At 43.8% G+C, this 25,708-nt stretch overlaps 1 protein-coding gene across 1 annotated transcript; it reads left to right on the top strand.

Moving 5' to 3' along the window:
• The first annotated feature begins 22,533 nt into the window (after positions 1-22,533).
• On the top strand, positions 22,534-25,695 carry AVPR1A (arginine vasopressin receptor 1A). Its single transcript, XM_072877127.1, has 2 exons — positions 22,534-23,536; positions 25,412-25,695. Exons 1-2 carry the CDS (start codon positions 22,534-22,536, stop codon positions 25,693-25,695), a joined length of 1,287 nt encoding a protein of 428 aa, XP_072733228.1.
• Positions 25,696-25,708: the final 13 nt, after the last annotated feature.

Genomic DNA, 25,708 nt, shown 5'->3' with positions numbered 1-25,708 from the left:
AGTAGAGCCATCCTGACATTAGCTTTCTGCAAAGGGGGGATCTAAGAGGAGCAGAGAGAGAGGACCTGCTCCATCGGGGTGCAGGACAAGCCACCGAAAAGGAAACTGGCCATCTGGCTTGGAGAAATCGCTTCTTTGAGGAACCAGCAGGGGCCCTTTGGACATCCAGTGTAGGAGAGATTGGTCTGGAATGAAAATGGGAAGATATCTCCCATCTTTCCACAGAGTAATTGCACATTAAAAAATAAAAAGGTAAAATAGAGCAAGCTGCCACAAAATATCTCCTTTAACTAGAATGACTTTTTGTTCTCTTTCTGAGCTTATATGAAAGATACGGTACTTCAGTCATGGCAGCAGTTTATTTTTTTTAGCATGATAGAAGTCTCCACTTCATAAGCTGCTTGTGCAGAGGACAAGGTGTTTTCTCACTATTAACCCATTTATCATTACCAGTGCCATGAAGAGGAATTTACAAAAAATCACTTAGAATTTTAATATTGTGAAAAGGAAGAGCAGAACTGTGGGGTCTGATGAATGTTCAGAACATCATGTATTTGCAGAGCAACAACAAGTTATTATGTATAGATTCTGTTTAAGGTGCATGCAAGGTTTGCTTAAAATTCTTTCAGGTCTGAGTCACATACAAGGGAAATAACAAATAGCTACTGGGGAAAAGATCATTACAGAATGTGCTTCTAGCCAAACGCTACCCAGCCTTGTAAGTAGCGAAGGGAACCTGAAAGCAGGAGCAAAGACCAGCAAACCTGAAAGATAAAAGAGTTAATCTCTTTGTCACTAAACTACTGTCAGAAAATCTCTTGTCAGTATTAGAGTTGGGGCTTCCAGATTTTGGGAAAAAAGCCTGACATTAGGTATGGTAATTAATGCTTCTTCCAGCCTTCATCTGTGTACTGCTTCTGTGTCTAACCTGGGGAGAGCAGGTGAGAAAACTTGTGACATGTTCATTGTAAGTAAAGAGAAATTGCAACTGGCCTGCCTGACAGAGCAGCAGCAAATGAAAGCATTTAGCTTTCTTTTGACCCAGAGCATACATAAGCATGCTCTCTCCTATCCTGCACAGTACTGCAGCTGCACACACTCCCCCCATGAAGTATTTGCAGTAAGGAAGCAATGATGTTGTGTTGCCTTTAATATGCAGGATTTTTACAGTCCATACAAGCAACAGGGGGAAAAATTAGTGAGGTAAACAGACAGACCAAGGCAGAAGGCTAAGCTACTTTAGCCTATTTTCATACTATGACTTATAACCTGTGCAGATGATTACCTGGGACTTATAGACTGTTGATCTGAACTCCTGTTGTGCTTTCACACAGGAGAGAGGAAGTAATATGTGGGTAGACTAGGCATGACGTGAACCTACTATCCTTCTAAACAAGCTGCATGTGTTAGTACTTACACAAATGAATCAGAAGCCTTTAGGTTGAAAGAGACCTTTTGAGATAATGTGGTCCATCCCACCTGGTCAAGCAAGGTCACCTAGAGCAGGTTGCCCAGGACCATGTCCAGTCAGGTTTTGAACCTCTTCAAGGATGGTGACTCCACAACCTCTCTGGGTAACCTGTTTGACCACACTCACAGTAAAAAGTGTTTTCTTGTGTTCAGAACACCCCCAGATTGCAGCTCGTGGTGCCATGTCACGGGTTTCTCTGTGTTTTGTGTGTGTTTTGCTGCAGTGCATTTGTTTTCTATCCAGTTGTGCAGGTGTTTCAAATATAAACACTTATGACTGAGCTATATTTAGCTTTTGCATGCTTCCTCCTGCAATAAGGCAGCAGGTAACTGCTCTGCTGGCAGACGGCACAGGGAGCAGGTAGTCTGGAGAAAAGGTTCTCCACGTTTTAATGCCAGGTAGATAGCTTACCACCTTTCCAAACTTTCCAAACTTCTCTTGAATCATTTGTCTGGAGATTTATATATATATATGTATATATATATATATGATATTCTCAGTAGGAAGTTTCTTTCCCCCAGAAAAATTTCAAGTTAGTAAATCGTGCTTGGCTTTGGTTTCCTTCCCTGCTGAAAATAATGTGCAGAGAACTGATGGCTGTATCAGAAGTGAGTAGTGATATAAGGCTTATCCTGCTTGCTTTGTTTCCTCGTGTACATGACAGAAGACCATGTGTATAATTGCACCCACAGCAAAGTCAAGGCAGTACTACCTGGCATAATAATGTAACTTCTTGCTTAGGCTCACATTATGTCATGTTATGGCAAAACAGTCTTCCTATTTTGCCCTGAGCGTAGAAATCTGCTGTAATTTGCGGTGTGTTGTGCACTTTCGCACTGATAGAAAAGTGCTGTCTTGTGAACTTGGCATTTTAAACCAGTCTGTAACACACACAGAGCTTGAGAAATTCAGCTGTGATGTGCTGGTTTTGTTTCTGCCACTGCCAGCTCAGTACAGGCAGGTACCTGGGCAGGTCTGTTCCTCTGAAATGTCAGGTCAAATTCAAGCAGGAAAGTCTCTCAGAAGTAAGATATAATTGTTTCTTTCAATGACTAGCTCTCATAATTTTCTCAGCCACCTTTCTAAACTCCCACATCAGCACCATCCACCTTGGAACAACAACATACTTCTCTCTTGAGTCATTCTATACTGGAAAAATTTAGAGCATTCAGCTATATTTTACTTTAAACACAAAAATTGTCCTTCACGCCAGAAATGTGGTATCAAATTTACCATCTGCAAAGAAAGTGTTGAGAATCTGTATTGTCCTTTGGTTTGAAGGTCGTGTGGAAGCAAAGTGGGTTTAGTGCCTCATTTATTTCTCAGAAGCCGCAAGTACCTTGTTCTCACACAAATATGCAAATATTCTGATGCAAATGTGAAAATTAACTGTAATCTACTGCAGGGTTTGAAAGGATGGTGCAGGTTTACTGAAGGGTATGAGAGATCTTGTCTGTTTGTGGTGTCATGAAGTGGAAAGGGTACATAAAATTCAAACAGGTTTCCTACATAAGTGAAAGGAAATGAGAAATACTGCAAGGCAGCAGTATAGTACAAGTGCCCAGGGTGTTCTGCTTTCTTCTTTTGATATCTGGATAAACATGCAGAACCTTCAGGTCTGACAGGCACCAATACTGAACACGGTGTGAACTCAGTATTTTAACAAAATCCTGGATGAATGAGGACAGGAATGGTCCAGCGCCTCTTGAGTTTCTTTTAAAGCTTGGGAAACTTGCTTCTATCATCTTTGATCACACAGAGAAACTTCGGTGCAAGATCCCTTGAAAGCAGACAAGGAGATGTGCGAGGCAGAAGGGGCGAACACAGTCCCATTCACTGGACTAGGGTGGTTCTGGAGGTACAGGTGATAATTTGATTTCACCAAAGGAAGTGAGTAAGAGCGTGAGAGGCATGAGCAAGAGCTGAACCCCGGGCTCCAACCAAATCAGCTGAAAAGATCTCTTCCATGGCAGCCCTGATGGCAAATGGGTAACGCATTTGCTGAACCCTTGGATGGCCACAGGCAGAGCCCCAGGTGACATGAAGGAGTGTTATTGCATCCAGGTCCCAATTGTTTCTGCAAGACAAAAGTCAGGAGCATTTGAAAGAACATGTGGGTTTATTGCTCCTTTTACTTTCCTTCATTGCCTTTCCACTCCGTGAGCAGTTTCTCTGAGATCTCTCCTGGTGCTGTACACTGTCTGGGGAGAAGCATCACCCAGCTCTTCCCCTTCAGCACAGTGTAGAGACTTCCCACCTTTGGAGGGGCTCCTGGGGGTTGGGCTGTGCAAAAATCTCCATCTCCAGGTGCACAGGAGTCCTAATGTTTTGCGAGATGCTGTTTGCTGAGACTTCTAGCAGATTCTCTGTGCTCTGTGATTTAAACATGTCTTGTGCCTATAATTTGAAGCTGGGAGATTTCTTCTTCTGGCAATGGTGCTAGTCACAGTTTAAGCCCTGTTTTTCTTTGGGACAAGTATGAGAGCCAGCCCTTGTGCATGCTATCTCCAAATACACAAGTGATGGATTTAAGCTTCTGTTTATCATTTGTTTCCTGGGTCCCAGAAAACAGTTCAGGAAAATGGTTATTATCACCTGACAGCAGAAAAACAGGCAGAGGCAGGGAATGGGTGAATTAGCCAGGAGCTATAGGCCAAGGAAATACAAGGAGGGAGACCTTAATTTTTTCAGTATGTAATAATAGCAGAAAACCAAAGGTTAACTCTTTTCTGGTGGTGGAGGAGAAACAAGGAAGACTGTAACTTTAGTGGAAGAAAAATGTAGGGAATTTTATGTGCGAAACAATCTGTCTTTCAATAACCATTATGTTTCTGGTGTTATTAATACAAAATTTTACTTAAAATCTTCTAAGTCATGCATACAAGTGTTAACAGTCTAGAAACTGCAGGTGCATCTCAAACCCCAGGAACCTGGGTTGGGGATGCTCATGCAGAACTGGAAGATGACCGGGAATACTGGTAAGGGAATTAAAATATTACTTAGTGCTTGTTTGCAAAGTTATTTGGGTAATGGATGGATCTGTCTCACATTACTGTGGCAGTTATCAATCTTTATAACAAAGCATTTGGGTGTCAGTGAATCTGTTGAAATTGACTGAAAGAAGAAATCTGCGTAAAAATTTGGGACATGGCAGGCATTGACTGCTATATTTATTGATGTTGAAAGGGGTTTCTACACACAAAGGGCATATTTGATCTTAGCTCTTCTCTACCTAGAGCACTGACAAATACTTGTTTTATTCCACAGTGCAGGAGGATAACATTAATTTTAATTTAAATAGCACTGACTTGAAGTATTTCAGCCTATTTTAATGCTAACTGAGAAGCTATCATAATCCTACTTGAACAGCAAAGGAAGGAGATGAAATGTTGTGTTCTTGGCATAAGTATTTCCTCTCTGATCCGGCAGGGTTGCTCCCTGTGAGCCGAGTCCTGCACACATTTCCATGATCAATGTGTCAAGCAGAAGAGAAGAGACAAGAACTTGAAAGAAAGTGTGTGGGTGCATGTTGTGTGCATGTGCACTTGACCTTCACCCGCCATTCACAAAGTATCTCCTTTTTTCTCCTTCTTCTTCCTTGCTTTTCAAAGGATCTGAAAGGGTGATCTGGAGTAAGGCAATGCTTTCTGCTGCAATTGCTGCTATAGTAGTGCAACACTGTATGTGCATACATTGCTGTCACTTTCTCTCCAAGCTCCACCCTGACACAAATGGGATACAGAGCAGAGCTCACAGTCACTAAACTAACCAAAAGCTATTTTAACCCCTTTGCAACTCCTGAAGAAGGGACAAAGGCGATGAGAAGTTCAAGGCAACACTTTTTCATAAGCGATCACTTGTGAGCCAACAGAATGAGCCTGGTGACCCATATACAGGTGGAGCAATGCAGGGATCTGCTGAGAGGAGCTAAAATCAGCCAGCTGGTGGAGCGGAGGGTGATTATCTCCCAAATAAACTCAGTTGCCTGCAAGGGGACCGTGTCTGTAACCATACTAGTAACCAGAAGGAGCCTGACAGTGATTTCTGACCATATGGCCAACAGGAGAAGCTTAGCCTATATCTATGTACTGAAAATTGCTGCCTCCAAAGGAAGGTGGCTGCATCCAAATTACGTGTTTACTTGGCAGCAACCCTGAGAAGAGTCCTACAAACTTCTGAGCCCAGGCCACATTCACAGTGAAATTGGACCCTGCATCCTGCAGGGTCTCAGCAGAATGGAGATTTGGGCAGTTGGATGCAGGTGCCGGGGGACAGACGTGCCGTGCTCACTGCGCAGGTTACTGCTAATGCCCGAACAACCTGTGCAAGCACCTCACAGTAGAAACATTGCTAATGCCTTCCAGGCCCTGCACACCTACTCTGGCCTTGCTCTCCTCCCTTGTCTCAGTAACAGACACCTCCGAGAAGTGCATGAAGCCACCTGTTGCCATCACAGCCCTAGGAAATGCTGCAATGGAAGCCACAATATCCTTTATGCATTACCCTAAGAACAGTCAGGAAACAGATCTATTTTCTCTCCCCTGGTCCGTATTTCTGATGTGTGCAACCTCAGCCTCTCCTCACCCTGCTGTGTCCTTTCTCTGCTGCACTTTTGATAGGCAGTTTCTTGCTGCCCACCATAGTCCCTCCTTTCCCACCAGACTCTTCACTTTTAAGTCCCCACCTGCTTCCAGCAATTTCTTCCCCCCTGCTATTTGCTCTCTTCCTGTGCTTTCCGTGGTGCCTCTGTGAACTACACAACAAAAGCAAACTCACAAAATATTTCCTGTCCCCTCTGTGCAAGAGATGATTTGCTTGGGCTACTGTCATCATCAGCTTGCTGGGTTACTCTGTGCCTTGCTGGCCCCCAGGATCCTTTGAGCTCTGCACCGCTGCCATCCCCGCATTGCACCTCCCGATTACCATCACAGCCAACTCTGCAGCTTGTCCCACCTCAAAGGCTCTGCCACAGCAACCAACGATTTTGCATGCCCTCTGCACAGGCGTTTCAGCTGAGGGAAAGGGGTGAGGGAGAAGGGCAGCAAAACAAGAACAAATTACTCCAGACTCACTTCATCCAAAAAAACCCAGAGTGTGAGGACCTATCTTGGTCCGTGGGTCGCTCTCCCGTGTTGGGACAAGGCATGTGAGGGCAGCAGTGCTGGCCCGTGGGCTGGTAGGAGGGTTCAACCGCCTGGTGCTGTGGGCACACCGTTCCTCTGAGAGGTGGAAATGGTCAAGCAGGAGAGGACATCCAAAGAGGTCCCTAAGAAGTTCCTGCCCCTCTTCCCTTTCCCAGCTATGCTCCCTGTCTTGCTGGAGGGCTGCTGTGCCAGCAGCCTCACTTGCCTCAGACACAGCCCAGTGAGCTCTGCTCAGGACAAGTGTGCCTGCATGAGCCAGATGGGGCTGTCATCTTCTTGCCCTCTGCCACGTCTCACCAGGAAAGCCTCTATCTAATTAGGCTGTGGCTTTCCAAAAGCTCCCTTTATTAGAGGGCTCTTCTAAGGAGATCTATCAGAGGAGACATATCTCTCCAAGAGAGTGTCTGGAGGCACGCAGGATAGCATGCAGAACCTTTAACATCCCAAGGCAAAAGGGGGACAAAATGTCCCAGTAGAAATACAGTGGTTCAGGGAAGACCACTTCTGAGCCTTGTCTTCTCTGGACCCTGAGCCTGCCACATCATCCACAGGGAACCACATCTTGCTCCAGGATGCCAGATCATGTGCAGACATTCCCTCCTTGGGATGCCAGGGCATCAGAGGCTCCACAAAGCCCAGATGAAGCTGACTCTGACTCTGAGCAGCATTGGAGGATGGCTGGGGCTTAGAATATCCACAGCCAGAACTGGAGAAGAGGTGCTAAGAAACCTCCCGCTTTGGGGGTAACCCTGAGCAAAGTAGGGGTGCCTGATGGGATCAGTCTTGTTTGGGAGATGAATGCACGCATCTGTGTTTGTTCCTTATATGCACTGGGGACAGCATCCTGGTGGCATATCTGGTTGCTGCTGAAATACTTTCCAGCAGCTGTTGCTTCACCTGCTGTAGTTGCTGTAAGAGACATTGCAAAGCTGCAGTGCAGCTCCCGTCAGCGGGACCCGTAACACATGGCTCTCGGTATGTTTAGTGTGGTTCCCCTTCCTCTATGCCTTTTTCTCTTTGGCTTCTGAGGTGGTGGTAGGGAATAGTGACAAATTAGTACAGCAGTTAGGCAGTAAGAAGAGAAGTTGTTGTGAGCCAGGGTAGTCCTTTTGGGTAGAAAATGATCTCCATTGATTGAGTGAAGTTAGTTGCTGATATTTTAAACTTTTTGCTTGATAAATACTGTCATGTTCAATGATAGTCAATGGAAAATTATATGTATTAAAATTATTCAGCAAAAGGAGATGTTAATTTTCAATGATTTTTTTGCTGCCAGAAGTTCACAGGAAAATAAAAAGTTTGAGGGGGTGAAGTTAAAGGATTTTCCGCAAAATCCTGAAAAAAGTTCGAGGTGAACATTTCCTTAATATACCTTCAACAAACAAAAGCAAACAGACAAAAACCCAAGCCAGCCAAACTTTCTGACAGAAAACTTTCAGCTACCTCTGGTGGTTGTCAGTACAGGAGGCCACACTGGTAGGCAAAGATAATATGATTTATTAAACCAACTGATATAAATCATTGGTAATGATATCACCTACAAATCTTGTTTCTCCTGTATCCTTTGACTGTTACAGCTACAAACCCACAACTATTTCATCATTATGGGCAATGTCTTCTATTTGTGTTTGATCTTCCCTCATTTCCCCTATTGTCTTTGCCTCCCTCTTGCCTGTTTCTTGTCTCCTCTCCTGTCACTCCTGCATTTCCTTTGCCGCAGCACTGTTCATTCCCACCCTAAAGTGGATTTCACCAGAAATAGCTGTTATGCCTTATTAAAATGATCAAGAGTGAAATACTTGCATATTGCCCCTTAATGTCATAACTGGGCTTCAGATTTGGAGTCTTTAAGGAGAAACTGTCTTCTCTCAAATCCACTGTTATACACTGTCTCCAGACTCAGTTTATTAGGCAACTCCCATGCCTGAATAGAATATATTCTCATACCTACAAAATCTATGAATTTTTTATTTGTAAATCAAAGCGTGAATTCTGCAAACTGTACATTACAAACAGGACAGATTTCACTTGCTTATATAAAGTGATATCTGAGTTAATGTATTAGGCACAAGAAAAGAATTAGGACATTTTATTTCTAAATTTGGTTCAGTCCCCAAAATGTTAGGCATGTGTCATTCTGGAAAACAGTTCACATCTCTGTAAGTGCATTTAATCTTTACAATGCTCCTTATCTACTGCATGGTGTCAGTTTAGAAAATAAACAGCATTTATGTAGGGGTTGGTTAGCAGAGTTCCTAACTTGGGAAAGCATCTCTGTTCTCCAGGAGCATTTAGACACCTGTCCCACTGCCTTCTTGAATCAGGGCACAAATGATAAACAACACATAACAATTCAAAACTCTTGGTCTATTCTACATATTCTTCTGCCAAATGCAGGCACACAAGGAGGCTGCTCCCGTGGCATCTGCAATGCATATACAAATTGCTCCAAGTCCTTGTATGTTTTTTTACAAACCCAGAAAGATAAGAAATCTTTGCAAGAGAAGCAAAGGGAAAATGCTGCATGCATTTTTTTGGAATGGTTGTACACATTTATTAGTTTTGTTTGAGGAAATTAATTTCCTCAAGACTTCTCATACAAAACATTTGGATGTGGTCACTGTATCACAAGAAAATCTGCAATGTTCCTTAGCAAATATTAGATAGCACATACATGGGATGGCTCAGTCTGCCTAGCTTTGTACCTCGTGCAATTACCTGTTACGCAAATGCTCACTTCATATCCATAGATCCCAATGCACTTACAAAAAATTCTGTTCACATTCTAGGAAATGAAACAAAACCACCGAGACTTTAACTTATATTAAAACCCGTTCTGTTTCTTCCTATTGCCCTGTGTATCTGCTTGTTTTATTGCAATGTGCAATATGCACAACAGTTCCTTGGGGATTGCCTTATCATTTAGTTCCAGAAAGTCTAAAGAGATCTGTATGGTCCAGCATAATTTTTATCTATGTTTATTCTTACTACAGAAGAAATAGCCTCATTCTGCAGATAAACCAAGTCCTTTCAGAAAAATGCTTTTGTTACTAAGTGAACCCGGTAACGGATACCTAAGAGAGAATTTTCCTCTTCACACAGAGCAATCAGGCAATGTTTTTGCATGATGCACTTCAAAATCAAACTTCTTGCATATTGATGAGCTGAACTGCATAAAAGAAAAGTGCATAATAATGCTGTGAAGGACTGCATTGCTTAATTAATCTACAAGCCAATACTAATTTGGCTAGCTGTCATCTTGAAAGAATATCTACAGTACAATCAAAGAAGCTAAAATTTATGAAGACTAAACCAGTCCTTACTGCACATTCTGAATTTATCTGGAGTTCTTCTCTGCTGATTTCAATAGGAATTGTATTAAGGCTGCCAGGCAGATGAGGATGTGTTAATGCAGTGCAGAGTAATTCTATTCAAAGCACATGCAGGAGCAGCATCTAGAGAAGCAGGAAAGAGCAGACCAAATCTTAATGACCTCTCTGAATGCCTATTCAGGCACATGTCTGTCACTTGCTAGTTATAACTAGTGTTCTCCAAAGCATCTATGGAACTGTGTAAGGCAGTCACTCCAAGGGAGACATTCAAAGAGCTTATTCAGCAAATTAATAGTTGCTATGAATTTCTGCTGAGGTTAGTTCACGTCAGCTTTCAAAATATAATTTTGTTAATGGGCATTGCTATTGATGCTTAAAATAAAGCGCTGTCTTTTACATCATACTACAATTATTAAAGGGAGTTCTTTAACCTAATTGCTGTACTGTGTTTTGGCAAACTCCTCTGGGATGTTGCAGTCTAACTGATACCTCTGAGCTCAAGAATATTGCCAGCTTAGGTATTTGTCTCATCTTGACATTCCATAGCTGTCCTCTCTTTTCCTGCCTTCCTTGTAGAAACAGGTTGGGTAAAGAGGAGAAGGTGTAATGAAGAATCACTTTTTTAGCTCTGGAGTTTCTGTACCTTTTCTTCTCACAGTATTTTGGGAATTGAAAGCTTATATTGATCTTATAGCTTGGCTTGATTTTAAAAAGTCCTTTTTTGTCCTTCTTTCAGTAGTTCAGTACCTCCATGGAAAGCTCATGAATATGCAGTCTGTTACTATATATTCACCAGACTTGTAATTTTTCCTCAAGTTAGTGGTTATACTGCCTTTATCCTTGCAACAGGAAATTCTTAGAATGCTTTAAGCTTAGCATTTTCCCTATTCCGATCTTTTACAGTTCTGCTGGAAATTATTAAAACTTAAAATTCTGGTTTAAGTGAGTCCAAACACTTCTAGATTCTTCAGAAAGTATAGCAACTTCAGAATAATCTTTCATTAGTAATCAAGATCTCAGGGTTTTAAACTTGAGTAGTTGCTCCAAATTTTTAAAGCCTTTGAAAATGTGGCTCTGGCTCTCATCTCTTTGAGTTTGGTAAAAATTTTTTCCTGTAGTCTTTTAAAATCTAAAGACTTTCCTAAAAAGTCTTTCCACTCCCTATCACATTTTATTGATGTAAGAAGCTGATATCATCTTAAAAAAAACAGAAAAAGAGCAAGATACCTCAAGACCAAAAGTAACTGATTTACAGCCTGCTATTTGCAGGTTGCATTCAATTTGCAAATTAAGATCTCTCTTACATATTTTTATGAAGCAAATGTTCTTTACTAATATATTTTCTAAACAAATCATAAAAGATTACGATATGGAAAGTAGCAACAAAATGTGTCATAGAAGCAAAATTTTCAAGTCTGTATATATCAATGAGTTTTATGGGAAAATGAAATGTTACCTTCCCAATGCTTAGCCTGTTCTAGTATAATACAAAGCTAAAACTTTTTTGAATTAGTTGGAATAAAATAAGCAATCAAAAATAATGTGAAAGCAAGTTATTATAATCAGAGTTATTATAATCAGCTTATAATCAAGCATCAGAATATTTTAGTACAAGATCATAGGAATGTAGAGCTGGGAGAATGTCAAGGCCTTACATTTCCTAGTAAATGAATCTGATACCAAACCACAGAATACTGTAATGAAAGGTCCCAGTTCCTTGCTAAAGAGAGATTTTCCTGAACTGTACATGTGGACTTGCTATATACTCCTTTTCAGAGCTCCAGCAATACTCTTTAAGTGCTGCACATAGCTGATGTAGCTACTTAAATCTCTGTCTTGCAATGTAGTCATGACAAACATGAATTTGCTGTAGGAAACACCCAAGTTGCAAACAGTTTGGGTGCTGATGTGGGCAGGGTGCTATAAACGTTTAATGCTCTTGCTTATTGAATGGCATATGAGAATGAGGAGTAGATGGCATGATGCACCATGAAAATCTGTGTGGTATTTTAAGATTGATTGCGGCCAGTCCTTCAGGATGAGAAGGAATTGAGATGAAAACTTCTCAGTATTTCAGGTAGTCTTTTCCAGGATTTCTTGTATCCAAAATATGTGACCAGTGTCTTGTCCAGAATCACTCACTGATGATGAATTTCTTTACATCAGTCATACATTTGAGTTGCCAGCCACATCTCTAGCAACCACCACCAGCAACACCAATATGTTTATTCCTATAATGTCTAACCTGGACTAGTTTAATACTATGGATGGTATCCAAATCCATTAAGCCTAAAGAGTAGCAGCATCTTCACGTTTAAATACATGACTTAGAGCACTGTCAACATGAAGGTTTGTCAGCGACACAGGTTGTGGGACTAGCAGCAGCTGCCTGGATCATTCTTCAGCCTACTGTTTCAGGAAATCACAGAGTCCTTTCACAACTGTATCACATTACTTTATTTGTTTTTTACTATTCTATTGTGACACTATTCCAAAAGTGCTGGCAGAGGTAAAAAACTATATTCCAAGGACTTCAGCTAGTATTTTAGGGTTTCATTGATGACTGAGACAGCACTACACTATCTTGTAAGCCTTGGGAGTCTTCCTGAATTTGGGATTACACTCCCTTGGCCTTTTTTATTCCTGAACTTGTTGCATATACAAAATAACTTGTGAGTTGGCTGATCAAACCTTTTTCTAGAATTACCAGGTGAATTCTTTTGTACCTCTTGCATTACCAGCTCTTGGTTCTTTAGTTTGCCAGATTTAGCTCTGCTAATTTCAGAGAGCTATCCAAGGCTTCCTTCTGAGAGCTGAAAAAGCTGCAATAATTCACACTTTGAATAAAAATCTTCTAAAGACCCTTCACTAACCATTAAACCAAAAGAATATGTATTTAAATGACTTAATTACTTGTTGCGCTAGGTTCTTTGGTTATAATAACCCCAAATTAATTTGGGTCATGATTATCATACTGCTTCAGTCTGTAAGGTGGCAGCTTGACAGTTCTAAATCCCTTGAAAACCCATTTTAAGCAACTTACCCTTCCTGGTTGTTGATTTTGTTATCTTCCGTAGCTATCCTGAAAGTTTAGAGTTTCTCTAGTGAGTCAGCCAGAAAAGACTTCTCTACAAAGCTTCTTATTTCTGCTGGTAAGGTGCCTGCTAGTTCCATAACTCAGAAATGTTTGTTATGCACAAGGCAATAATGAAGCGGCAGAAGGGGAGGCTCTATTAAAAGGGCGCTACACTAAGTCATACTCCAGCAGGAGCTGTAGTCTTACAATGGCTGAAGACATCGTACCATGTCCAGGAACTGAAAATGGCAGTCTACGCATCTTAATCAATTCAAGGAATTAATAGGTAAGTAACATTAGTACAAATCAACGTGAAATACATTATAAATATTAATTGAAAGTACTAATGTAATAGGCAGTTTAATTACTTTACTAGCAATAGGCAAGAGAATAGGTGCGTTCTGTGGCAGCTGCAGGGATACACTTCCCTCCTGAAATAACAGACTCAGCCTCCCATGGAAGATCAGATCATCTCTCCTTAACTGGATCTCCTCTTGTAATGGTGGTGGTGGTGATAACAGCAGAAAGAGATGAAGGATGCTGACTTGTTCAAAACAGGGACAAGCATTTCCTTGAACTCACTTGAGATAATAAGATAATGATGGCCCATATTATTCAGGGGGAAAGAAGTAGAGAAAATCAGAATTCTCACAAGTAGGTGTTAAAAATCAAATACAAGGCTGTATTGCAATGTTTTAGACAGAAGACAGGAAGGACTGAAATAAAGCAGCAGCAGCTGATTAAAACATGAAGTCCATAATGTTAAAGAATTTTTCATATGGCATATCCAATTTATTCAAACTCTGACCTCTGTAAGAACTTGAGCACAAATGGTTTTAGATCACATATTTTACTGCCTTTCCTGTGGTTATAATGTCTTGAAATCAACCAGTGCAATGTTTGAAGGCTTGTTCTGGATGACATTGCTATTGTATTTGTACATGAATTACACTCTTCCTTATACATGCTCTCCTAGTAATTCCCAGGGCTTCCCTAGATGAAATACGTAACACGGTGATTTCCATACCAGTTAGAAAAGATTCAGAGGAAATCACAACCAGTATGAAATAGTGCCATTTACTCTTCAGTAAATGATACAGGCATTCATGAGCGGCCACTGGGAGCAGATGCTGATAGAAGCCTTCCTTAAGGTCAGTTCTAGGAAGATTTCATTTTTAGTTTTGGACAAATGCAATGAAAAGTTTTTTCTCCTTTCCTTTTGAAAAGGTTCATATATAAATCCTCCTAGAAGCCTAAGAAGATTTCAGGAAAACTCCATGTGCTGGCTTCTAACTCCAGAATTCTGTTTCAAATTCTCTTTACCCCTCTGCCCCATCTGTAGTATCCTAGCTACTCTACTACAACAACCTGTGTTCCTCCCTGTACAGCTGGCAGAAAAATAAAATTATAAAACCTATTTTCTGTAGTCCAAACAAGCCATTTCACATGGTTTACTAATCCTGTTATTGGCAAATTAAGCGTAAGCAATGTAATGGCAAAACTTACCAAGAAACCATTAAAAAATGTTTATTCACTGGACGTAAAATTATATACTTTGGCTTATAGCTTGGCTATATCTAATGGGAGTGTTTTTCCCCTCTTGCCATGCTAGTTGATTCATTAGTACCTCCTATCCCCTAAAATTTATTGCTTTATTATCCTTCTTTATCCTAGAAACACACAAATTTTCCTCTGGTCATAAAAGGAACAAGTAAAATGTTATATGATACAGAGCTGCTAAATATGATGATGAGGGAAGTGCAATGAGAGACTACTTAAAACTGTCAGCTAGACAACTTGTTTGCAGTGAAAATGATAAACCGTAATAGTTTGAAGTATAAAGTGAGAATACCTCAAAGGGCCCTTAAGCCGCAGTAATTAGCATCAGGAAGTTCTCCTCGTCTAAGTACTTGCCATGATAGAATTTAACTTGCAGCAATTTGCATACCTAGACAAAAGTCTTGCCATATTTGACCCAGGGCTGCTAAGTACCATTCTCTACCCACATGCATTTAAAAAACCAAGGAAATCAGCAGCCAAGATACTCAATGCACCATCTAAATACCATTAATCATTCCCCCTTTTCCTCTCTGCTGCTTCTGCTTCAAATCTACCTCATCAATGTGAGAAACTAAGGTCGAGGCACCAAGGCATCTCTGCTGTGCCCGTGCCCGAGACACAGGGCTGCGTCTCCTCACCTCGCTTGGATTCTCCTTTTACATTCTCATGCGTTACCCTGCAGACTGTGCTCCAAGATCCGTCTGCCTCCTTGCCCTGTATTTCAGCTTTCTTCTCTCTGATTTTCAATGTCTGATCCTTCTCTGCCCTCCTCAAAACCGCTATTTATTTTGTTTTTTTCTCTGGAGAGGCCTGAGCAGAGGACAGTCTGTGCTGTTTGCATCGCCAGCTTGTTGCTGGCTCGGGTAGGGTCAGCAGGTGTGAGAAGAGAAGACACACTGGAAGCAGGTAGGGAATGTGCTCTTTGCTTCTTCTGCATGTTGAACATGCTGCATGCCACAGCTCAGGTTAAAGACTGCAATGCATCTGCAACCTTCAGGATCCTAAACTTGTGTGCTAAGGCAATGATGAAAGATACTCTGTATTGCCAGGTCTCATCCATTCAAGGAATTTATCCTGCAGCTGCAAGGACTAGAACAGCTTAGACATTACACATTATATTTGGATTTGAAGAAGCCTGTGCCAGTCCATACAATTATCAAAGTTTTGTGTAGAGCTGTGGTAATCACAGATTGGAGCCCTTTTCTTTTGGAGACCCACCAGGAGCACAATGATCACCATGAGCAAAACCTGGATAACCTCAAGTGTGAGCTCTGCTGAGCCAGTTGCACTGCACACCCTGTTCCTCCACAGAGGTTTCCTCAGGCAGCGACACAAAGCACCATGCCAACAAGGTAGCATCAGAAAATTCTGCCTACAATATGGAAATGATAAAAAAAATTACCCTTGGGCTTATCAATACCTCTTTCTATCTCCCTCAACCTTTTAAATTTTGACCAGCAATATGCGTTGGAATGAAACAAAGGTTTTCCCCAAAGCCATTATACAGATGCCTATGAACAACTGCAGTTTTGACAAACTGGCATTCTAATGAAAAAGCGTTTTGATGAAAACATTTTTAGCTAGCTCTGTTCCAGAGAGGATTGGGCTTTAGACTGAGAGGACAGTCTCACAGAGGATAGTCCCATAGAAACTGGAACAATTAATGTCCCATAAGCATCTATGAGACCAGCTGGCATTTGGACCTCCTCCAGTCTGTTAGAAAGACTGGATCCTATTTCTCAGTAAAGCAGTGATAAAATGACTGTGGTGGTAGCACCCTGAACTACCAAGCTTGTGAGAATGCAGCTGCGACAATATTTTCAGTACAGATTATTTGCGTGGTGTTTTCTTTACATTAATGATTGCATCAATATTCTGCATTAATCACCAATATTCCATATTGGCAGACTCTTCAAAATTATCACCATGAGAATACTGACACACACGGTTTCAAAATGAGTTAATTTTAAAATGCTTTAGAATGTGTTTCTTAAGGATAACTACTAAAATATTTTTTTTCATAATCAGAAGCATTATTCCCTTTATTTCATAAATGTTAAGTGGCTCTGTCTTTCAATTAGAATTATGAAGCAGTAACACTCTGCCAGCGTATTCTCAAATACAGTAGGCTTTCAGTTCTTGGCATAGTTCTGGGATAAATAAGGCAATTTTGTACAATGACTAGCTTTTACACAAATATTTTGGACCATTTCCTAGAATCCTTTGACAGTGTCATTGTCAGTTGCAGTTAAATCCCTCAGAAAAATTAAGTCGTGCATACATTGTCTGTATTCCTTCCAACTACTTTCAATGCCTGAAGAGAATTTTTATTAGTATTATTTTTGTGAGAGAGTCACATCTCACTATGTCAAGTGTTTTCTAAAAAGAAATCACATGAATAACCATAAGTGTTCATTTCACTTTGTTTTTACTGATTACTCTTGCCACCAAACTTTATAAAATATTTTCCTTTGGTTTGGCTTAGTGTATGTCAACTAGGAGAGAACACAAAAATCATTATTAAATTGCCCCTAGATGAATCAAAAATTGTAAAAGGCATAAGGAAGCATAAGGTAGGTGTTAACACAGTGACATGAACAGTAGGTTACAGATGGAATGAAACTCTACATGGGAGTAATTTAAAAACTGGCTCAAGGCATACTAAAGATCATCAATGAGAGCCTTTAATGTCTCTGAAATAAGAGAACTGAGAGATACAACTACTGATTATGTGCTTAAAGCAAAAACACTGATGCAGTATCTGTAGAAGTGCAAAATGTATATTAAGCCTCTTTCAGGTCTGGAAAGTCTGAGGTTACACCATTTCACAAAGTAGATACAACATGAGGAAGCTCAGTTCTAATTTTTTCCTTTTCTGCCAAGGACAGCATTGAGTGAATCAGTGGATTTATGCCCCCATGATTTTAATCCTTCAGATTAAATGAGAGATTGCTGGCTGAGGCTCTAGTTACCTGTCTCAGACATTTTATTGTGCCTCGGACGTGCTGAAAGTCTGAACAACGTGACACAACGGGGAAAGGCAGGAGCTTTCACCATTGTTTTTGGTACATTCCTTCCAAAAGGTTATAAACATGCAAAGGCCCATCGTTCCTCCAAATGCCCATTTCCTTCACTGCCTTCAAATCTGGCCAGGCTGGGAAGCTGCTGTGTTAACATTTCTGCAAGGGAATGGTTGAACTCTCTGACTCCCAAAGGCCCTGATTGCTATCAGCCAGGTCAGCAAGGCTGCAATGAAGGAGAAGAAGGGCAACATGCTGCTTCTTCTGGTGACATTTAGCCGTATAGGCTGCTCTATGGTACTGCTTTAAATATCACACTTAACGTCCAGTATGGAACCTTAAGACTACACTCCAAGTTTTCCTTTACTTATTAACTGAAACCACATCCAGATCCAGATTTTAGTATTTTTACACATAGGAAATTGTATCTGACCATCCCTGTCTTACTGCATTTTGCTCCTTCCATACTGGACGTTCCTGGCCACTTTAGACATTTCCAGACAACAAACTGGGCTTTTGCAAACCGAATCCTGAGGGCTCATCCTGAAGGCCTGTCTCCTATGGCATGTTTCTTAATTCCATGTTTTCCAGAGTGGGAGTTTGCCCTCAGTCTTACTCATTTCTTGGTCTTGTACTACAGCCTTTTCAGAACCTTGAATTCAGACTTGTAGTTTGTTTTGAGTGTGGTTTGGGGGCAATTCTCTGCTTAGTTTTGCTCTGGTAGCCATAAAGCTAGACCAATACAGGTTGTAAACAAGGCATTTTTTCAGGAGTCTGTGTTGAGTCCCCAGAGGTCCTGCCTGCCTTCAGGTGAGATTTCCTTCCCAGGGATGGTAAATGGATGGGGCGTCTGCTTGCCTCCCTGGTGTCCCCAGCTTTCAGCAGTCCCTCACTCAGCACACAGGCTTTCTCCCATACTTGGCTCCCATAGCTGTGATTTTAAAGGTTGGGATCTGCAGTGTCTAAGTCTTGTGGCTTTGGGAAGGGCTATCAAACTCAGCCTTACTTACTAAATAGTGTATGTGGAAGGGAGCAGTACAGATACTTCAAACTTGGAGACAGATCAGAGGAGACAACTGTTCTTATCTATGTAGATATGAGCTACATCTAATCTATGTCCTATTTAACAAGGCAGCTGAATCCTCTACAAATAAACAGGCCTCCTTTTTTAGCAGTGCTTTAACCCTCATCCTGCATGAGGAATTTATTTGATGAAAGAGCTTGACCTTTTTTTTTTGCTTATATTACTTTTTTGCAACTCCAACAACTAGAGCAACTCTTTACAAAACCTGGCAGACAATCATGTTCTGACTATGAGTAGCTACAATTCAAAACTGTCAGTTTTCCTGAAGAAGATTATGCTGAAAGCCCCCTACTTTTTGGTGAAAAGTTATCTTGCAGAATGCAAATCATCATCAATTTCCCAGGATTAAAATCCTGAGCCTTTGACTTGCTCAAAGCATTTCTTTAGCCATGGAAAAAGAGACTAAGACTGTCTAAAGACAGCAAAAGTCACCACCACAACAGCAAGGGATGAATGGAAAACAGCTGCATTTGGCAACAAACCAGGTCATGTTCCAATTAGGTTTTTCAGTATTTTACAGAAGCCATTCAGTCATCCATTAATTCAACATACAGAAAGATATATGGCAACCTTTAAGCACTTTTACAGAAACCTGTATGCCAGCAGAGAATACGCTAGAAACCCTTGCCATTCTTAGACATTTTTATAGAAAGCTGCATGCCTAGCGAGAACAAATAAAGGCTTCTTGTAACACCAACCTCAATTTTCTTTACTGAGACTTCAGCTCCAAGCTGAGCTCCAGGTGAATCACAGGGCAAAGATGTTAGTTTTTCTCCAGCAGCCTTCCCAGTGACAATTTTTCTCTTTAGAAGGGTATTCTACAAGTTTTCTGTTAACTGCTTTTTCCCCAGGTTGTTCTCCATGTTACAGATTTCTGTGGGCCGGAGGAACCCTCTCCACGTCTGGTCAGATAGGAGAGCATTACTCGTTCAGCTTCATAAAGGACACCTACTTGGAAAAGTGAAAACTATACTGATTAATTTGAACAACAGCATCTTATCTAAGGCTTCCCGTATCATCACACCGATACTGTTAGACTTAAGCAAACAAGATCAGACTAGATGCTGATTAAACTGGTATAGAAACCTCAAGAGCTCTGAGTTTACTTAATATCTAGAGCAGGAGGACATTTTTGAAGTCCTAGATATAAATAAACTCTCCGCTGAATTACCTAGGTCTATTGAAAGAAACAAATTTGCAACAGCCTGATTAGATATATTACTTATAAAAACATCAATATTGACTAATTTTTGGGAATGGAAAAAAAAGGCATAAAAACTAGCCCTAGGTTACTTCTGTCTGACGGAGTACAATGCAGCAAAAATCAGTATCGGTTTCATGCTTAACATTGCACATAATCACTAGGTGCAGCCTAGTGGAATGGTGCTGAGGCAAGTTTCCAGCCCTTTGCTCTGGAAACATTCTTATGAACACTATTCAGAGGAACCGAGTATGGGTTGGGAAGGGATATATGAGATGATGTGGGCTTGACAAACTCTCGGTACTCTGAACTACCACAATCACCCTTATCTTATTGTCTGGCTGTTATAAATATGTCTTTCTTACACCTGAAATTTTCACCTCTTCTATTAATGGAATGACACACCCAGTAGTGGATAGAACTTTATCATTCTTACATGGTTTGCACAGCAGAAAACCTGTTAGAAGAGCTTCCTGAGTAACGCCGTTCATTTATGCAGCGTTCAGCTCCTGTAAAGATGTCAGAGACACAGGCAAGGAATTCTTCCCATGGCAGGGTACGACGCTTTGGATGTGAAAGAGGCCTTGATAGGTCTGCGGTATTGTGAGATTTGTGATACATGGCTTTAATTTCCCTCTGTATTTGACCTGAAACCTATAGTCACACACACTGATGTGTTGTGTGGTTCGTACGGTTTCCTAGGTCTAATACAATGTATAGCTAAGGTAACATTATGGATCTGTTGTGGAAAAGTTGGGGGACCGTGTGTGTGTCTGTGTCTGTGTGTGTCTGTGTCTGTGTCTGTGTGTGTGTGTGTCTCTGTGTGTGTGTGTGTCTGTGTGTGTGTGTCTGTGTGTGTCTGTGTGTGTCCGTGTCTGTGTGTGTGTGTCTGTGTCTGTGTGTGTGAATGTGAGTTTGACTTACAAAGTTTTTGACTTGACAAAGTTTTCATTTCTTACCAATACCTTCAGTAATGTTCACAGCGTAAGACGGAATAGGCACTAAGCTGTGAATAATGTACTGAACTGTTATAAAAATTAGGCTTTGGAACAAAGGCACCTTTAAAGAAATAAGTTTATTGGAAACTTAAGACAGCCACATTTTTTATCTGTATTCCAGGTTTGGGTGGTTTTTTGCAGCTTTTTACAGAAAAGCTCATGCCAATTATTTGCACTGTTGGAGCAGGTGCCCTCCTAGACTCCTGCCCCTGACCCCCAAGCAAAGGAAGGGCAGCGACAGGCTGGCGTGGGTGTACGTACCCTCTCACAGGCTAACAAGTCCAGAAAAAGGCAAAAAGCTTGGGGTAAAGCCTTGCACAATTCTAGTATGTTCGGAAGCATGGCATCTTCTCATACTTGAAGCTGGAAGACTCTTCTGGAGTCAAAACTTTTGGAAACATCTTTTTAAGCAAAGAAGTAAGATTTAATCTTTAATTGTTCACCCTTTTTCCTTCTCCCTGTAAAACCAGTAGGAAAACCTCCACATATTTTTTGTAACTAAATTTAAGTGCAATCACATGAGTAGACCTAGAGGGTTTCATTAAAAATGAAGTAGGATTGGCATCTCATGTAATATTTCTTTGTTGTAATCTTATGCATTTTTGTGTGACTGAAGGAAACGGTTTCTAAGCGAAGGGTCAGATTCAGGTTCCGGTAAAATCAGGGTGCAAATCCACACTCCTGGAAATGGGACCAGAATTTGCACTGAGTCCACTCTACCAAGAGGAAGAGAAGTCTTCAGCTCAAACATGTTTAAAACAGAGATTTAATTGACCCACTGCCAGGAACTCTCTAGGAAATGAGGAGATTTTGATTGTACCTGTAGAAACATGATTTTTAGACCTACATGCTAACATCTGGAGGACGTTTATTGTCCTAGATGAAATCCTGACCCCTTTAAAAACACGAGGTTTAGTGAGTTGCTTTCAAACTCTCTGCTATTTTTTCTAATCATTCACTCTGCAGGCGTTTATCCCAGCACCACCGTGAAATGCCAAAGGCCCATGATGGGATCTCTCTTGGAGCCAAACCAGCGCTTCTTACCGACCGGCCCCTGTGCCTTGGGTGGCAGCGGGCCCGGGGGCGTGTAGACTGCTACTGACAGACCTCCACCTGCTCGGCATGCTTACGGCAGCATTTCTGTTCTCAGTGAAACTTCTAAGTGCTGCTTTGAGAGGCCGTGAGGGAGCTCTCCGGGCGCAACCTTTCAGCCCGAGCAGCTCTTCCCGCTTCCCCGTGTGGCTCCGCGGGGGCAGGGAAGGGGCGGCGGACCCCCTTCTCCCGCAGAGCAGCACTTCTTGGGCGGAGCGGCCCGGTGGCTCGGCGGGGCGCTCCCCTCCGGGGACGCGGCGGGACGAGCCTCTCCGCGCCGGCGGGGGCGGGCGGGCGCGGGGCGCGGACGGGGCGGCGGCGGCAGCCGGGGGAAGGCGGGGGCTGGCGTCAGGCGCCGGGCAGCCACTGGCACGGGAGCTCCCCCCTCGCCTCGCCTCGCCTCGCCTCCCGCGGCGAGGGATAAAGGCACCTGGCCCGGCGCTCCGCGCCGCCGGAGCGGGGAGGCGGCGGGCGGCGGCGGCGGCGGCCGGGCGGGCGTGCGGGCGTGCGGGGGTCGGGCCGGGCCGGGCCGGGCCCCGCCGCGCAGCCCTCTCCATGCGCCTCGCCGGCGGCGCCGGCTCCCCCCGGGCCGCGCCCTCGCCCGGGAACGGCAGCCGGTGGCGGGCGGCGGAGCCCGGCGGCGGCAGCAGCCCCAGCCCCGAGGCGTGGTCGGGGTCGCCCAACGGCAGCCTGGGCGGCTGGGACCCCTTCGGGCGGGACGAGGAGCTGGCGAAGCTGGAGATCGCCGTGCTGGCCGTCACCTTCGCCGTGGCGGTGGTGGGCAACGGCAGCGTGCTGCTGGCCCTGCGGCGCACGCCGCGCAAGGCGTCCCGCATGCACCTCTTCATCCGCCACCTCAGCCTGGCCGACCTGGTGGTGGCCTTCTTCCAGGTGCTGCCCCAGCTCTGCTGGGAGGTGACCCACCGCTTCCACGGCCCCGACGGGCTCTGCCGGGTCGTCAAGCACCTGCAGGTCTTCGGCATGTTCGCCTCGGCGTACATGCTGGTGGCCATGACCGCCGACCGCTACATCGCCGTCTGCCACCCGCTGAAGACGCTGCAGCAGCCCACCAAGCGCTCCTACGGGATGATCGCGGCGGCCTGGGCGCTCAGCCTGCTGCTCAGCACCCCGCAGTACTTCATCTTCTCCCTCAGCGAGGTGGAGCGCGGCTCGCAGGTCTACGACTGCTGGGCGCACTTCATCATGCCCTGGGGACCCCGCGCCTACATCACCTGGATCACCGGCGGCATCTTCGTCGCGCCCGTCCTCATCCTCGTCACCTGCTACGGCTTCATCTGCTACCACATCTGGCGCAACGTCCGGGGCAAGACGCGCCCGGGGGAGGCGGCGGCAGGCGGCGGGCGGCGGGCGGGCGGCGGCGGCGGGCGGCGGGGGCTGCTGCTCGCCCCCTGTGTCAGCAGCGTCAAGACCATCTCCCGCGCCAAGATCCGCACCGTCAAGATGACCTTCGTCATCGTCTCGGCGTACGTCGTCTGCTGGGCGCCCTTCTTCACCATCCAGATGTGGTCCGTCTGGGACCAGCGCTTCCCCTGGGTCGGTAGGTGACGGGGAGGCCCCGGCGGGCACCGGGAGGGCTCGCCGCCGCTTTCCCCCCGGCCGCACCGGCACACGTCGGGCTCCTGCGGGGGCGCAGCCGGCTTGCCCGGGGCGCTGCGCCGTCCTGAGCCGAGCGCGGGGGAGATGGGGCGCGGAAGCCGAGAGCGGGAGCGGGGCGCGCCCTCCCCGCGCCGTCCCGACGAACGAGCCCCTCTGCCCGCGGGGAACAGCGGCTAAACGCCCTCCGCCCCGCAGGCGCCTTCCTGCGGCGGGGCGAGCGAGCCCTCGGGGCCGCCGCCGCCGCCCTTGGGGCCGCCCGGCGGCACGGCTCGCACTCCCGGACGGGGCGGCCCCGGGGAGCGGCGGCGCGGAGCCAGCGGCGCTCGGCTCGGCCCGGCCCGGGAGCAGCCGGGGCGGAGCGGCTGCTGGGGGCGGCTGGGCCCCCGGAGAGGAGCAGCAGCCGCTGCCTTCTCATCCGGAGCAAAATTAGCGGATGGGGACTGAAGTAGTTGCTGCGTTGATTTGAACCGGCAACGTTTTCTTCCATTTGAAGCTGCCGATGAATGAAACTTCAGAAACTTTCTGTCTTGTGCTTAAACATACGCACATATATGTCACGGGTGGTTATATGAGCAGGGAACTTACTAAGCCTGCTTTCCTGTAACTGCTTTGCGTGTGCATTCCCTGCTCTCTAATAATGGGGTTGAGCACACCCCGAACCCATGCTCTCGATAGGGCAGTCACCTCCGAGTAGCTCCTTTAGTCAGCCACCAGTTCTCGTGAAACAGCAGCAATTTAGTATTTTGGGGATACCTGTCCCTCTATTAAATCTGGCTGAAAATAATTGAGGAGTTTAAAAGTTATTACACAGGGAATGACAGGCAACATAGTAACATACACCCTGTTTGCTCATAATGAAAAAGATGCAACTCAAAATGTTGGAATTCATAATTTCTCGTTATTTTTTTAGTATCCCCAAATTATCACTTACTGTAGTGAGAGCATTGATCGCCCCTAATATGGGACTACAGTCAAGTCTAAAATGCAGGTCTCTACAGAGAAATAAAGGCTTGCGGTAGACAAGTAGATGGGGGGTTTTTTACTTCAAAAGAAACGCAAACCTAATTGAACAGATGGGTATTTATTTGGTAGGTTTGTTTGAAGAGATTCTTTAAATCTACGGAACGGCGTAACACAGCAATTAGACTTCTTTGGAGATTCAATATTTACAAAGAAAGGTCACTAATAATTGATTAGACTAAATATATATTTAGAGTATTTGATAATTTATCTAGTTATTGAAGGTAGAAGACCATGGCTGTTTTATTGCATAGTGCTAACTTCCATTTTCCCTTAAGTAAAGTTCGTTCAACCTCTGAAATCCAGATTTGATTCACAAGCCAGTAGTTACTTGAACATTCAACACTTTTCAGCATGCAAATGCATACAGCAAAATTCAGTAGTATTGAAAGCAGCGGGAAATCAGTGGGAATTTTGCCATTGCCTCCACGGTAACCAACTTTTAAAACAAAAGTCTGAATAAAAACTGTTCAGTATTTAAAGCATGAGCTTATCAACACATAGATGAACATCAGTGGAAACGGGACTAAAGCATTATTTTGGATGGATTGCCCCATAACTTCTTCTGTCACAGCTTTTTAAAGTCTGTTCAGACAAATTCCTGTTGACTGCAATGGCAGCCTTACATATATAAGAACTTTCCTGATTATGTCCTCATTATTCATTTAAAATGCTGCTGCTCAACTTTTAGAACTAGAATTATTCAGGCAAATAAATCCAACAGTTAATTAAGCAATTGACTGAACGGTGTGAATGTTCTCTTGATGATTAAACTGCTTTCTTCCCCTCTCCCCAGATTCTGAAAACACTGCGACTACCGTCACGGCTCTGTTGGCCAGTCTGAACAGTTGCTGTAACCCGTGGATCTACATGTTCTTCAGCGGACACCTCCTGCAAGACTGCATACAGAGCTTCCCTTGCTGCCAAAAAATAAAGCAGACGCTGAGTAAAGAAGATTCAAACAGCAACAGCAGGCGACAGACTTCTTTTACCAACAACAGAAGCCCAACCCACAGCTTGAACACCTGGAGAGAATCGCCTCACTCCAAATCAACCAGCTTCATCCCCATTCCAACCTGAGCCAGGCTGCGGG

Source organism: Ciconia boyciana, chromosome 1 (genome assembly GCF_034638445.1).
Source record: "Ciconia boyciana chromosome 1, ASM3463844v1, whole genome shotgun sequence".
Taxonomy (NCBI): Eukaryota; Metazoa; Chordata; class Aves; order Ciconiiformes; family Ciconiidae; genus Ciconia; species Ciconia boyciana.
This window is presented reverse-complemented; position numbering and strand designations above follow the sequence as displayed.